The sequence below is a fragment of the Lactuca serriola genome, chromosome 1 (assembly GCF_051521515.1).
Source record: "Lactuca serriola cultivar US96UC23 chromosome 1, Lser_US96UC23_V15, whole genome shotgun sequence".
Lineage (NCBI taxonomy): Eukaryota > Viridiplantae > Streptophyta > Magnoliopsida > Asterales > Asteraceae > Lactuca > Lactuca serriola.
Window position 1 is genome coordinate 205306928 of NC_136408.1, and position 11980 is coordinate 205318907.

At 39.4% G+C, this 11980-nt stretch overlaps 1 protein-coding gene across 3 annotated transcripts; it reads right to left on the reverse strand.

Annotated features, from left to right (window-relative positions):
• Positions 1-4233: 4233 nt before the first annotated feature.
• BUG22 (cilia/flagella-associated protein) lies at positions 4234-7562 on the reverse strand. Of its 3 annotated transcripts, XR_013706407.1 has the most exons (7): positions 7437-7562; positions 7174-7290; positions 7056-7087; positions 6674-6915; positions 5511-5747; positions 4405-4485; positions 4234-4331 (listed from the first exon to the last, which is right to left on the reverse strand). XR_013706407.1 is itself a non-coding variant. In XM_079040782.1 (6 exons), exons 2-6 carry the CDS (start codon positions 7224-7226, stop codon positions 4477-4479), a joined length of 573 nt encoding a protein of 190 aa, XP_078896908.1. In that variant the 5' UTR covers positions 7227-7290; positions 7437-7562; the 3' UTR covers positions 4234-4476. The 3 variants fall into 3 exon arrangements, 2 of the variants coding, with proteins under 2 accessions (XP_078896908.1, XP_078896919.1); XM_079040782.1 differs by having other exon boundaries at positions 4234-4485; XM_079040793.1 differs by having other exon boundaries at positions 4234-4485; positions 7367-7506.
• Between the last annotated feature and the right edge of the window lie 4418 nt (positions 7563-11980).

The following is an 11980-nucleotide window of genomic DNA, read 5'->3' on the forward strand; positions in this document are numbered from 1 at the left end:
GAGAATTAATCCGGAGACGATTCCGGTTGGGTATCTTTACAACATGTTCTACAACATGGGGTACACGGAGGTGCTCACCTCCGTTGCGAAGTTCACGAAATCCTGCTTGCCGCCACAGTGGAACGGCATGTTTACAGTCCTCTTCAAGGGCTTATCTTAAAGGAGCTCAGGATCCGATGGTTCAAGTCGACTGTTCCTGTCGATTATGTATGCAATTTACAACGGAGTCAACCTAGACTTTGGGTTGGTCCTCTGGCAACAGCTCATCCAGAGCCTTTCTTCTTCATCACGACATTCTGAGGTGTCGTTTGCCCGGTTCTGGATTTTTATCACCAAATGGGCGATGGATAAGTTGGATATTCCTACTGCTGCTGGTGCATCGATGTCTTCGGTCGGTACTTTTCATACCACGAAGATCATCGTCTCCGATGCATCCAAGTTTTCTTTTATTAGCTCTATTCTGGAGACAATGTACGGCGATGTTCCTTCTGACAGCAGGCTCATCCGGACGATTAAGGAGTTCAAACCGACTGGACCTAGGCAACTGACACCGGAAATGCTAAAGTCCATCCATGATGCTGACAAACCGGTTAACAGGGGCAAAAAGGCGGAAAAAGGGAAGCAAGTGACCAAAGCTCCTAAAGGTCCTTCTCCTAAGAAGAGGAAACAAACAAAACCTGCCCAGTCACCACAGCCGAAGAGAAGGAAGACTCAACCGAGGCGAAAGCTTCTCATCCCTTCCTCTTCGAGTGACTCCGAAGGCGAGAGTTCGGAATCGGACGGCTCTCAACGAGGTGAAACCCCTCTAAGAGGCAACACCCCACCCCGATCTCCTACCCCAGACATGGAAATCCATAATTCACCCATTCCTTCACTCACTCAAACAATCCCTACTTCCATTCCCACCATAAACCCCACTACCACTATCCCTCCATCATCTTTCCCTATACCACCACCCATTTTCACAACTGTAACCGAAACACCACCTGTAACCGAAACACCACCCGTAACCGAACCACCACAAACCGAAACCCAGCATACAACCGAACCTACCCACACTCAACCACCACCCGAAACTACCCCAACCAACACTCAACCTGAACCTACAAAAACCACCACACCCCCAGCTTCACCACCCCCACCATCTCCAGTTCATGCCTCTGATGGAGATAACCCGTTTCTTGGCGGTGAAAACATGACCTTCGATTCGGTCTACTTTAGTCTGTTTCAGGTTCAAAGTGACGAAGAGGACGATGCTCCAGTGACAAAGAAGCATCTTAAGGAGCTAAACGAGAAGGTTGACTTACTTCTTGCTTCTTCTTCCAACAACCAGTCCTCTCTCTCTGAAGCCGCTCTTCAGAAGATTGTTGATGCCTTCTCCAGGGCTCAGCATGATTCTGTAGCTTCAGCCACAGCCGCCATAGACGCCTCTACAAAAGCCTGTGAGGCAGCGACCGCAAAAGTCGATAAACTATTCTCAGACGCCTCTTCCCTGTTGAAGTCCTTACAGGAGAGTGCTGATGCTACCAAGACAACTTTGGAACCAATCGTTCAGCAATTGGCAAAGTTTGTCTCAACGGAGTTACAGTCATTCGCTAACCTTCGCCAATCCATTAGCGATGACAACTCGGCCCTTCGTGCCTCCATTGATGAGCGCCTCGCTAAGCTTCAAGAGGATCTCGCAGATGAAAACTCATTAATGGACGTTCTGGCAAGCAAAACCACCGCCCTCAAGGTCAAGAGCACTCAGCTTTCAAACTCACAACAACAGCTTGAAGCTCTTCGATCCGAAAGGGAGGTCATAAAAACATGTGTTTCGGATGTACACCCTGCCCTATCTAACATCCTAGAAGCACACAATCCGATTCTCAATCATTCGGTGAGGCGAACCCTTGCTGAAAAACTTGCTCCCGCCATGGACCTTCTCAGGAAAATCGAAGGCTTACCTAGTTTCGTGTCCATTCCGAAACAAGGGGGAGAAGTGAAGTCCGGATCGAAACCACCTCCTTCCTCCAAAGCTACTCACACAACCGAACCACCTCCAACTGGTCAAACTTCGGGTTCGGGTGTGAAGGATAAAGGGAAGAACATAGCTGAGGAAGAAGATGAAGATGAAGATAAAGAAACCATTGCGGACATGTTGAAACGTAAAAACAGTCGCAATGTTGATGATGATATCAATCGTGTGGCGCGAGAGGCTGAAGAAGCCGAACGCAAGAAGAAAGAAGCCCACGATCTCCTTGAGAGCAGGAAGACTCTCTTCCCTGCCTGGACTCAGGAGCGAATGATTAAGGAGGCCATAGATACTCCTAGCATCCTATGGCTCGAGCCGGTGATCTCCTTCGACTGCTATAATTCTGTCGATTCGCAGTTCGACATGCCGTTGACTCGAAAGGCGTTTATCTTCCACGCCTTCTCCAATATTTTTGAAGTCCCTCATCCGAACCATGAGGTTGATAGGGAGCTGATCGAATTCTATCTGAAGGCTGCTCGTCCTCAGTATCTAACATGGAGCGCCCAGAAGATAGTGAATGTTCGGGTATTGAAGCCTTATACCGAAGGAAGATTCATCAATGTTCGGTTCAAGGTGATTCGAGGGTCTACAAGAACTGAACATCTTATATCCCTGGCAGATCTACCGAACCTAAATCCTCATGATTGGATCGTCTTGCATAACATCCTCTTGACGAATGAAGCTGAATATGGTCCGATTATAGACCATCTCAAAAGGATGTTAGTCTGTTACATCATGGAGGTAGCCCTAATGGATCAGGAGGTAGCCACTGTCTTCAAGAAGAAACCGAAGATAGCTCCTGTGGGATCGGCCAGTGATCTCAATCAAATGAAAATGGGCAAGATCGACCCGAGACGCAATTCGGTCATGTTCACTAGAGCAGAAGGACAGAAATGTCTCTTTGCTTTAGCTGACAAACATCTTTACACCACTGCTTGTCTAGAGCACGTGTTGTCGATCATCCAAAGGTGTAAAGAGAATGCAGCGGATGATGTTAAATACTTCAACGATATGATCCAATGGTACATTAGGTTTAGACAGACGATACTGGCTCTTATCTCGCGTCTGTTTAATATCGTGAAGAAGAAAGTACCTGCCACCGATGCTGGCCCAAGTAACAAGTGAAAATCTCGCTCCAATTGACGCAAAGGGGGAGATTGTTGGGTTAAAGATTCGTTTGAAGATTGCGTCATTGGGCTCGACTGTTAGTCTGTTTATTTTGTACTCCGGTTTGGGCCTGTCCAACCGAGAGCCTGTTAGGTTTTTTATATAAATATATGCTTGCATGCATAATTAGGTTAACGATCTAGAATACAATAGAGAGAATTACGATAGCTTTGATTTTCTTTATCGTTCCTTGTAAACCTTTTAACCCTCTACAGTTGATGTTCTTGATCGAGCTCTTCTGAGGGTTTAAGTTTAATCATTCAACTCGTTTGATTCATTCTTGACTTGTTCTTTATTTTCGTGTTCTTGCTGTTTAATCATTATTTTACCTGTTTAAGATCTAATCGATCTTCAAGATTAAGTTTTAATCTCATCAAAATGGAGAATAAATAAATTGACAAATAACATCACATTAATTAGTAGGTCTAATAATTTAAAATTAAAAACTAATAGATTGACAAATAATATCATATTAATTAAAAGGTCTAATATAATGACACATGTGAAAAGAACTACTATTTTATTAATATAGAGATCTATTGCCTATTGTATTCGTAAATCATAATGCCTATTATATCTCAGAACTTTTAAACATTTTTTTTAGTATTTTGTAATTTTTAATATAGTTAAGGCCTTCCGGATGTTTGCAATAAAATATCCAAAATAAAATACTTTATTTTAGATTTGATCCCTACAAACTGATAATGACTATTATATTCTTTTAATTTATTCATGAATTTTTAAACATTTGTTTTTAGTATTTTATAATTTCTGATGTCGATAAAGCATTCCCATTCGATCAAAATCTACGCAATAGATATCCAAAACATAAAACTTGATTTCAGATTTGATCCCTGTCAAACTCAATGACCATTATACTCTTTTAATTTATTTATTTTTCTAATTTTAAAACATCTTTTTTTTTTTTTTTTTTTTGTAGATAGCCTTCCCAGATGATTGAAAATCTACAACGATGAACTCCAATCAGATTAATACATCTGTCAGTTTCAAATAGATAATGTGAGCCATTACATCACTTTAACAATTGCATCGAATAGAATACAAGTATTACTGTATTATAACACAACAATAACAAAACCAATTTTAATCCTTCAAAGTCGATCAATAAAAAGTAAAAAGTAAAAAGTAAAAAACAATATCAATCAAACTTGCATACACCCTAAACACGTTAAAAATTAAAATCAGTAGCAGTTTTAACTTTTAACATTTCATAATTAACTGAAGTTTCAAAAGGTTGAAATGAGCAGCAAAGTGAGGCTTTCTGTTATGCGAAATCATTGTTTCTGCAAGCAAACAAAAACGATTTTAAGTGACTTGAACATATGTAAAAAATAAATTCATGTATATTCAACAAATGGAAACATACTTCTATTTTTTTTTTTTTCCTATTACAGTTTTGTATTTTAAAAATCCTATCTTCTCTTAACCATTAAGAGGTTGGAATCAATTAATACTAAATGGTTCAGTTTTATCAAACAGGGATGTTACTTTTTACTTAATGCAGTTAATGTTACTTTGTTTTTTTTTTTTTTGTTAACGTTGTTCTAGAACAATCTAATTAATTATCAGTGATCTGTTTATACCAATTGTTCATTTTGAGTTACAATGTGATGATGTATATTTGTAATCTTATTTTTAAATTGTTTAAAATTTAAAAGTTATTTAATGTGATGATGTACATTTTAATTTATTATGGTTATTAAATAAATGATTATTTTGTATATTTATATTTTATAACAGTTATTAAAAAAAGGATCATTTATTATTTTTAAATAAGAGGGTGAAATAGTCGTTTATTCATATTCATGCAGTGCATTAGGTCCAAAAAAGAAACAATATTTAGGGTTAATCTAAAAAAAAAAAAACTTTTATATTTTATGTTTTTTCCGGATTAAACCTCAAATTTATTTTTTGCCTGAAAAAAACCTAGTATTTTTCATTTTCCCTGGTTCGGCCCTTTTAGTCATTTTTCGCGTAAAATGTAAGGTTTTTTTCGAGAAAAACTAAAAAAAGTTAGGGGTTTATTTGGAATCATTTAGAAGGTTGAAGGGTTTTTTCAGAAAAAAAAAATACAAAATTGAGGGCTTTTTCGTAAAAAATGAAAGAAAATATAAAGTTTTTTCAGGCAAAAAATAAACTTAAGGTTTAATCCGAAAAAAAAATACACAAAATATAAAGTTTTTTTTTGGATTAACCCCAATATTTATATCAGCAATACTTTATCAGTTCAAATATCATTATCAATTAAGTAAACTTTATAAATTCAAGACTTAATGAATAAAATAAAAAAATAAACGAGGTAATTAACCTGCATGGGAAGGTAAAGTTTGAATTCGGGTGGGAGTTCTTCCTCGGAATAAAGGCGGTCGGAAAAATAAATTCTTCGGAGGCGACAGTTGGCATGAACTTGAACACGAAGCGTCTCAACATAATTTGTTCCGTATGCACGACGCGTAAGATCTGCTAAATTCAATTGAATTTGATTCCATCCTTCATCCATTCGTAAAGGCATTGTACATATGAATGGCTTCACTCGAGTCATACCCTTTAAACATAAACAACAAATTTGTTATTCCAAATTTCAACAACTAAGTCCCGCTTTTTGGTTCATGGATTCTAAAGGAATAGGAAAGAAAGAAACAAAAAAACTAGCTGATAACTGAGAAGCTAGCTGGCAAAAAAAAAAACGTTTGATAAAAACTAATTGATAAGCTAGCCGGAAGATATAAAATGACATTTAGATGAATATGTTTTTTATAATTATTTAAGGATATATTCGGAAAATTTTATAAGCTAGCTTATCGGTTGGTTACTTTTTGGCTTGCCAAACATGACAAATTAAAAAGCTCAAAAAATAAGCTAGCCCAAGAGCTTTTTTAAATTCTCCAATAAACCCAAATTAATGACAAAAAACATATTATCCTAAATGTCCTTTTTGTCATTTTATATCTTCCAGCTAACCTTTTAGCTAGTTTTTACCAAATATCATTTTTTATCAGCTAGCATCTAGCTTTTCAGCTATTCTGCCAAACATAGCCTAAGCCTGACTTTTTTCATCTTAACTCAATAAATAATTATGTTCATGTCAAAAGTAAACAACCATGTTTAGCTTTCCAATTTAAGTCAAAAGGAATTGGAGATTCCATTCCATGTTTAGAAGGAATTCAATTGCATTCAATCATTCCCCTTATGAATTACAAGAACAAGTGAGTGTTAATAACATGGTGTTATTACCTTAGGGTTTAATGCAACAAATAGCAATGTACATTCTTTAATTTCTTTATTAGAGCATCCTACTTCCATTTCTTCTTATTATATCATTGTAATTTGAAAAATCTATCAATTATAGCAAATATCCTTCAACATACAACAAAATTTTCTTTACTATAATTCGTCAGATATTTCAATGTATAATGTCCTAATAAGAAAAGAGATTGAAAGTACAATGCTATTTAGGGAAGACTTACACACTTGAAAATTAGAAGCCCGAAAACGTCGCCTGACATTTTTATCATCCAACACCTGAATCTCAAATGTGAAATATTTCTTCACATTTTTCACAATCATAACCAAAAATGGCAGCTTTATGCCAAGTGTAGCAGCTGGATCAGCAGGGCATGTGATATATGTTGACTGGACATTTGTTCCCACGATTTCAAGAATATTTGATTGTATATCTTCATCTTGTGTGCGTTTCACCTGACCATTAACAACTAAAATACCCAAAAACTATAAATATTATTTCAACCCATTTAAAGGGTTTTCAATCAATGAGCGTTTAACCCTAAATAAATTCGTAAATAGTCAAACAGAGATGAAAATCGATGCAAATGGTAGAGGAGTCACCACTGACCTTCTTTATCCCATATCTGCAAGGGCTTGCTCCTACATAACACATCCAATTACTTACATAAACAAAACTGCCATTAAAATACAAAATTACATAGTCGAACAATAGCACGAAGACCTACCCAAGGCTGTATAAAATAGATAGAAAACCAGACTGGAATGTGTTCTTGAACATTTGTACAGGGATTCAGAATAGGGTTGTGGATAGATTCGCTCGCAACAAGATACAGAACTGTGGACTACAAAAAGGTAAACAGGGATGATTAGATAAAGCCAACATCAATTCGTTTAGAGGATGCGGAAGAGCATACGAACACCAAAACCATCCGAAATTGGGGAAAGATGGAGATCATCTGAGAAGATTGGAGAGGGATACGAAAGGTACCGGAAGGTAGATACAGCACCGCCGTTTACGGTCGTGTAGAAGAAAGATTGCCGGTCTGCCAAGAGAGAATTAATTATTGTGAAGACTCCCGTGAGATCAAAAACCCTTTTACGCTGCGAGTTTTTTTTTCTTAACTAATTATTTTATTTATTTATTTTTAAGTTGTTATTTTTGAGAAACCAAAATTTTTTTTTTAAGCAAAAATTTATAATGTGTGCGAACCATCTCTTCAACACTTTGTAGTAGAAAAGATTGATCAAACGGCCGCAAAATGTAATTAGAATCATGTTTGTTTTTTTAACATTTGCATGTTGCTGCAGATATTAAAAAAATTAAAATAAACTGGTTTTATAATCCGAAAATAATTTTTTAATATCAAAAATTTAATAATGTATGACATTTCGGTAAAAATTATGATATTTCAGCAAAAAAATAATGATATTTTAACAAAAAATAAAGATATTTTAGCATAAAATAATGATATTTCATCAACAAATTATTATTATTCAATATAAAATAAAAGAAAAAAAATTCAACAAGAATAAACAAAAAAACAAAAAAAAATGAAATAAGATTTCAGCAATATATAATCAATATTTTAGCAAGAAAAAAAGAAGAAAAGGTTGGAAGAGGTAGGAAGAGACAAAACAAGTGGTGCGCCAAGAAGAACGCCCGCAAAGATTTTTTAATCCGAAGACTTCTGAAAAACAAACAACTGCGAGATGAAAAGTGTTACGTGTGTGCTGCGTCGCACAGCAATAAGAGGTCTAAAGAGGTTTTTTCCAAAAAAACAAACAACATCTAAGTTAGCTTATAAGCTAGCTTTTTAAAAAACTATTTAGACTAGTTTTTTAGAAGTCTTTTTAAAATTTTATAAATATACCTCTTAATTAATTATAGAAACACATACTCTTAAATGTCATTTTATGTAATTTTATATATTTTAGCTAGCTTTTCAGCTAGTTTTATCAAATGTTATTTTTTATCAGCTAGCTTTTTAGTTATCAACTAGCTTTTCAGCTAGTACGTCAAACATAGCCTTAATAACTTATGAGTATATTGGCTTATAAGGTAAAAAATTGTTTGGATTAGCTTATGATTGTTGACGTATCTCACCAGGAATCCGTCAAAGATAACGAGATCACTAAGTCAACACACGGATCGGCCAAGGAGCAATGTATGACTAACGTCGGGCCTTCGCCCTCGTCTTCAAGACCTCGTATCCGTTCTTTGGTCCCCAAGCACCAAGGCTAACGTTAAAGACAAAACAGTACCAAGAGTTCCCCAGAGCGACAGGTGTAGTGCTCTGGACGCCACTTCTGGCAGAGTCTACACCAATAGCGAACAACCACTCATGGAACACGAGCCTCCAATCAAAAGTCGTCAGCCCCTGCCAAACCTGAAAAGGTAGAAGATATTGTCGGGGATCTGTTTTCCCTATTCGCATGTTTAAAAGGCACCCTTTTCCCCCAAGAGAAGGGGCCATGATAAAAATCCATTCAACTCTCTTTTTACGCTTTCAACTCTCTCAGACCCTCACTGACTTGATAGTCGGAGCCTCGTTCCGGGACAACCTCCTGAACGACGACCGACGGTTTCATTTTCCTTATTGTGATTCACATGCACTTCATTCCTGCCCTTGGATAGACGGAGTTAAGGCGGTGACATATCACAACAGTTGGCACCATTCGGGCTTACACTCAGTCCTGCAAAACCCACTTATCAACACCAAGCGCCGGAAATGATGGACAAAGGACCAAAGGGGCAAGAAGGTTGTAACACCCGAAATCAGAAAGGTCAAGAAAGGAAAGGAAAACCCTAAGTCAAGGTGGTTAACTCGTCGAGTCCAAGGAGGAACTCGATGAGTCGGAGCGTGATCCGTGTCGCGGCTTAAGCGCGAGTCGGGGAGATTGACTCGGCGAGTCTCGTCTGGGTTGGGAAAACCCTAGTTCCGGGACTTGTACCCTATTTAAGCATCTCATTCCTCTTCTATCAGCCTCATTTGTATCCCCCATTTTCCAGAAGTTATCCCACGAAACCCTAGTGCTCTCTTTGAGTGTGTGAGCCAATATTGAAGGATTTTGAGTGTTCTTGAAGCCTAGAAGGAGAAGAAGGAGTTGAGGGTTCAAGAGGAAGGTTGTGGATCCAGAAGATTCATCTCTTTTGCTGCTCATTTTGGTAACCAAGTTTCCTCCTTGTCTTGTTATTGTTAGATCTCTTCATGTCCCTCTTTATGAGATTTTGGACCAAGTATGATGCATTTCGGGATTTAGACGTCCTCAAGATGGATCCCTTCAGCTCTAGGTGTGTCTTGGCCTAGAGACCCATAAAGTATCAGTTTTTGATGTGCTGGTAAAGCAACTTTGCCCCAAGCCCTAGCCCTAGAGTGTTTTAAGCTCATATCTTTTTGGTTTCACGTAAAGTTTGCAACTTTACGTGAGGAATAAGCTTGGGAAGAGTGGATCTACAGTTTGGAGCATCAGCATGGCCCGAAAAACCACTGTATGGATTAAGAACTGAAGCGACTCGGCGAGTAGTATGAAGATGGGGATGAACTCAACGAGTTGGATGAACAACTCGGCGAGTCTGTTGAAGATGGCCTTGGACTCAGCGAGTTTGTTCTTGGACTCGGCAAGTCAAGTCGTGAAACCCCAAACCCTTCGAGTTAAGACTCAGATCAGTGAGTTGAGTGGGGACTCAGTGAGTTGGACAGTGAAGGACTCGCAAATCGGTAGACTCGGCGAGTCAGGGGCTGACTCGGCGAGTCAGGGGCTGACTCGGCGAGTCGAGTCGCGAATGAAAGGTTTCTGAGCGTATGAACTCGGCGAGTCAGTAGGCAGACTCGACGAGTAGGGTTGACCTGGAAGGTTGACTTTGACCAGGACTTTGACTTTGACCAGAGTTGACTTAGTTTTGCTTCTAGGGTTCAATTTGGAACTAAGTGTATGTTGATATTAGTAGCTGGTGGAGATAGTGGAGCAGCGGCTCAGAGAGTTGTCGGTCAGCAGCCAGAGGATCATCAGCAAAGTTCAGCATTGCGAGGTGAGTCTCCTCACTGTTTGTATGGGTCTAAGGCACCAATGTCGGCCCATTTAGTTTATGTATGCTAAGAAGACCCGGGGGTTAGCCCTAGGCATTATGCATGAAAGACCAGGAGGCGGCTCCTGGCACACAGTATGTTTTTATGTATGATAGGAAGACCCGGGGGTTAGCCCTAGGCAAATATGTATGAAAGACTGGGAGGTGGCTCCTGGCGCACTGTATGCCATTGTGTATGAAAGACCAGGAGGTGGCTCCTGGCACACTATATGCGGAGTAGCCTAGTAGAGTAGTATGTATAGTTGTCTTTGTGATACTTGCATGAAAGACCAGGGGGTGGCCCTTGGCACCTGTCTGTAAGACCCAGGGAGTGGCCCCAGGCTTGACCAGGAAGACCACGTGCGGCCCGTGGCATAACCACAAGACTATGTTTGGCACATAGCACCTTAGCAAGACTATGTTTGGCACATAGCACCTTACTTGATTATGGATATGTTGGTTATGTATGGCTCTTGGCTATGTATGGCATGTATGGATCAGTTGGGTTGTATGGTATGTGGTATCTAGTGAACTCACTAAGCTTCGTGCTTACGGTTTTCAGTTTTGGTTTCAGGTATTTTGTTTTCAAGGAAAGGAGTCGGCTCGATCGCAACGCATCACACTATGTTTTCCGCACACGAGATCTTTAGGATTACACTCTGATATGGTTTTATGATAATATGTTTTTATTACCGACACTTTGGTTTGTCATGAGATATTATACTGAATGTTTTTATATTGATGGTTTTATGTAATAACTTATTTAAAAATGGAATTTTTGGCCTGGAATTTTGGGTTGTTACAAAGGTGACACCACTAGCCCGGTTCGACCAATGCAGTTCCTCGACGAGAGCGGTCTGTCAACACTGGAAGGACATTCGCTAGCATAAACACTGACAACGTCACTAGTCAGCTCCACGACAGAGTTCATCGCTAGTTTATGGCGACTAACACCCGCCACAACGGCACATCCGACCACGACGACCACCGCGATACTCAAAGGGCACGGACCACACAATCATAGCCAACAACTCACCAGCAGCCATCCACGGGGCAGGCATGGACTAGAACTTGGTGCCCGAGCACCATCACATCTGCTATACGACCAATATCTCCTGGTCACCCGTCTTCCCTGATGGCCACCACATCGCGTGCCCCACTATTCGCACAACAACAAGCGTTCAACCCATACTCCTACTACTACCAAGACGTGTACCCCCCAACACAGCCGCAAAACAACAACAATCAAGGGACATCGGTACAAGGAACGCACTCACACACCATGGGACCAACAGAGTCGAACTCACAGTCAAATCAGTTGGTGCATGTATACCCCACACTGGCAGTGTATCTGCCACAAACGCCAGGGTACAACCCTATTACATGTAGCATGCAATGGCCCGTGGAGCATCTGCATATCCACATATGCACGGCTCGGTACCAAGCATTACCTCGACATTTTTCCA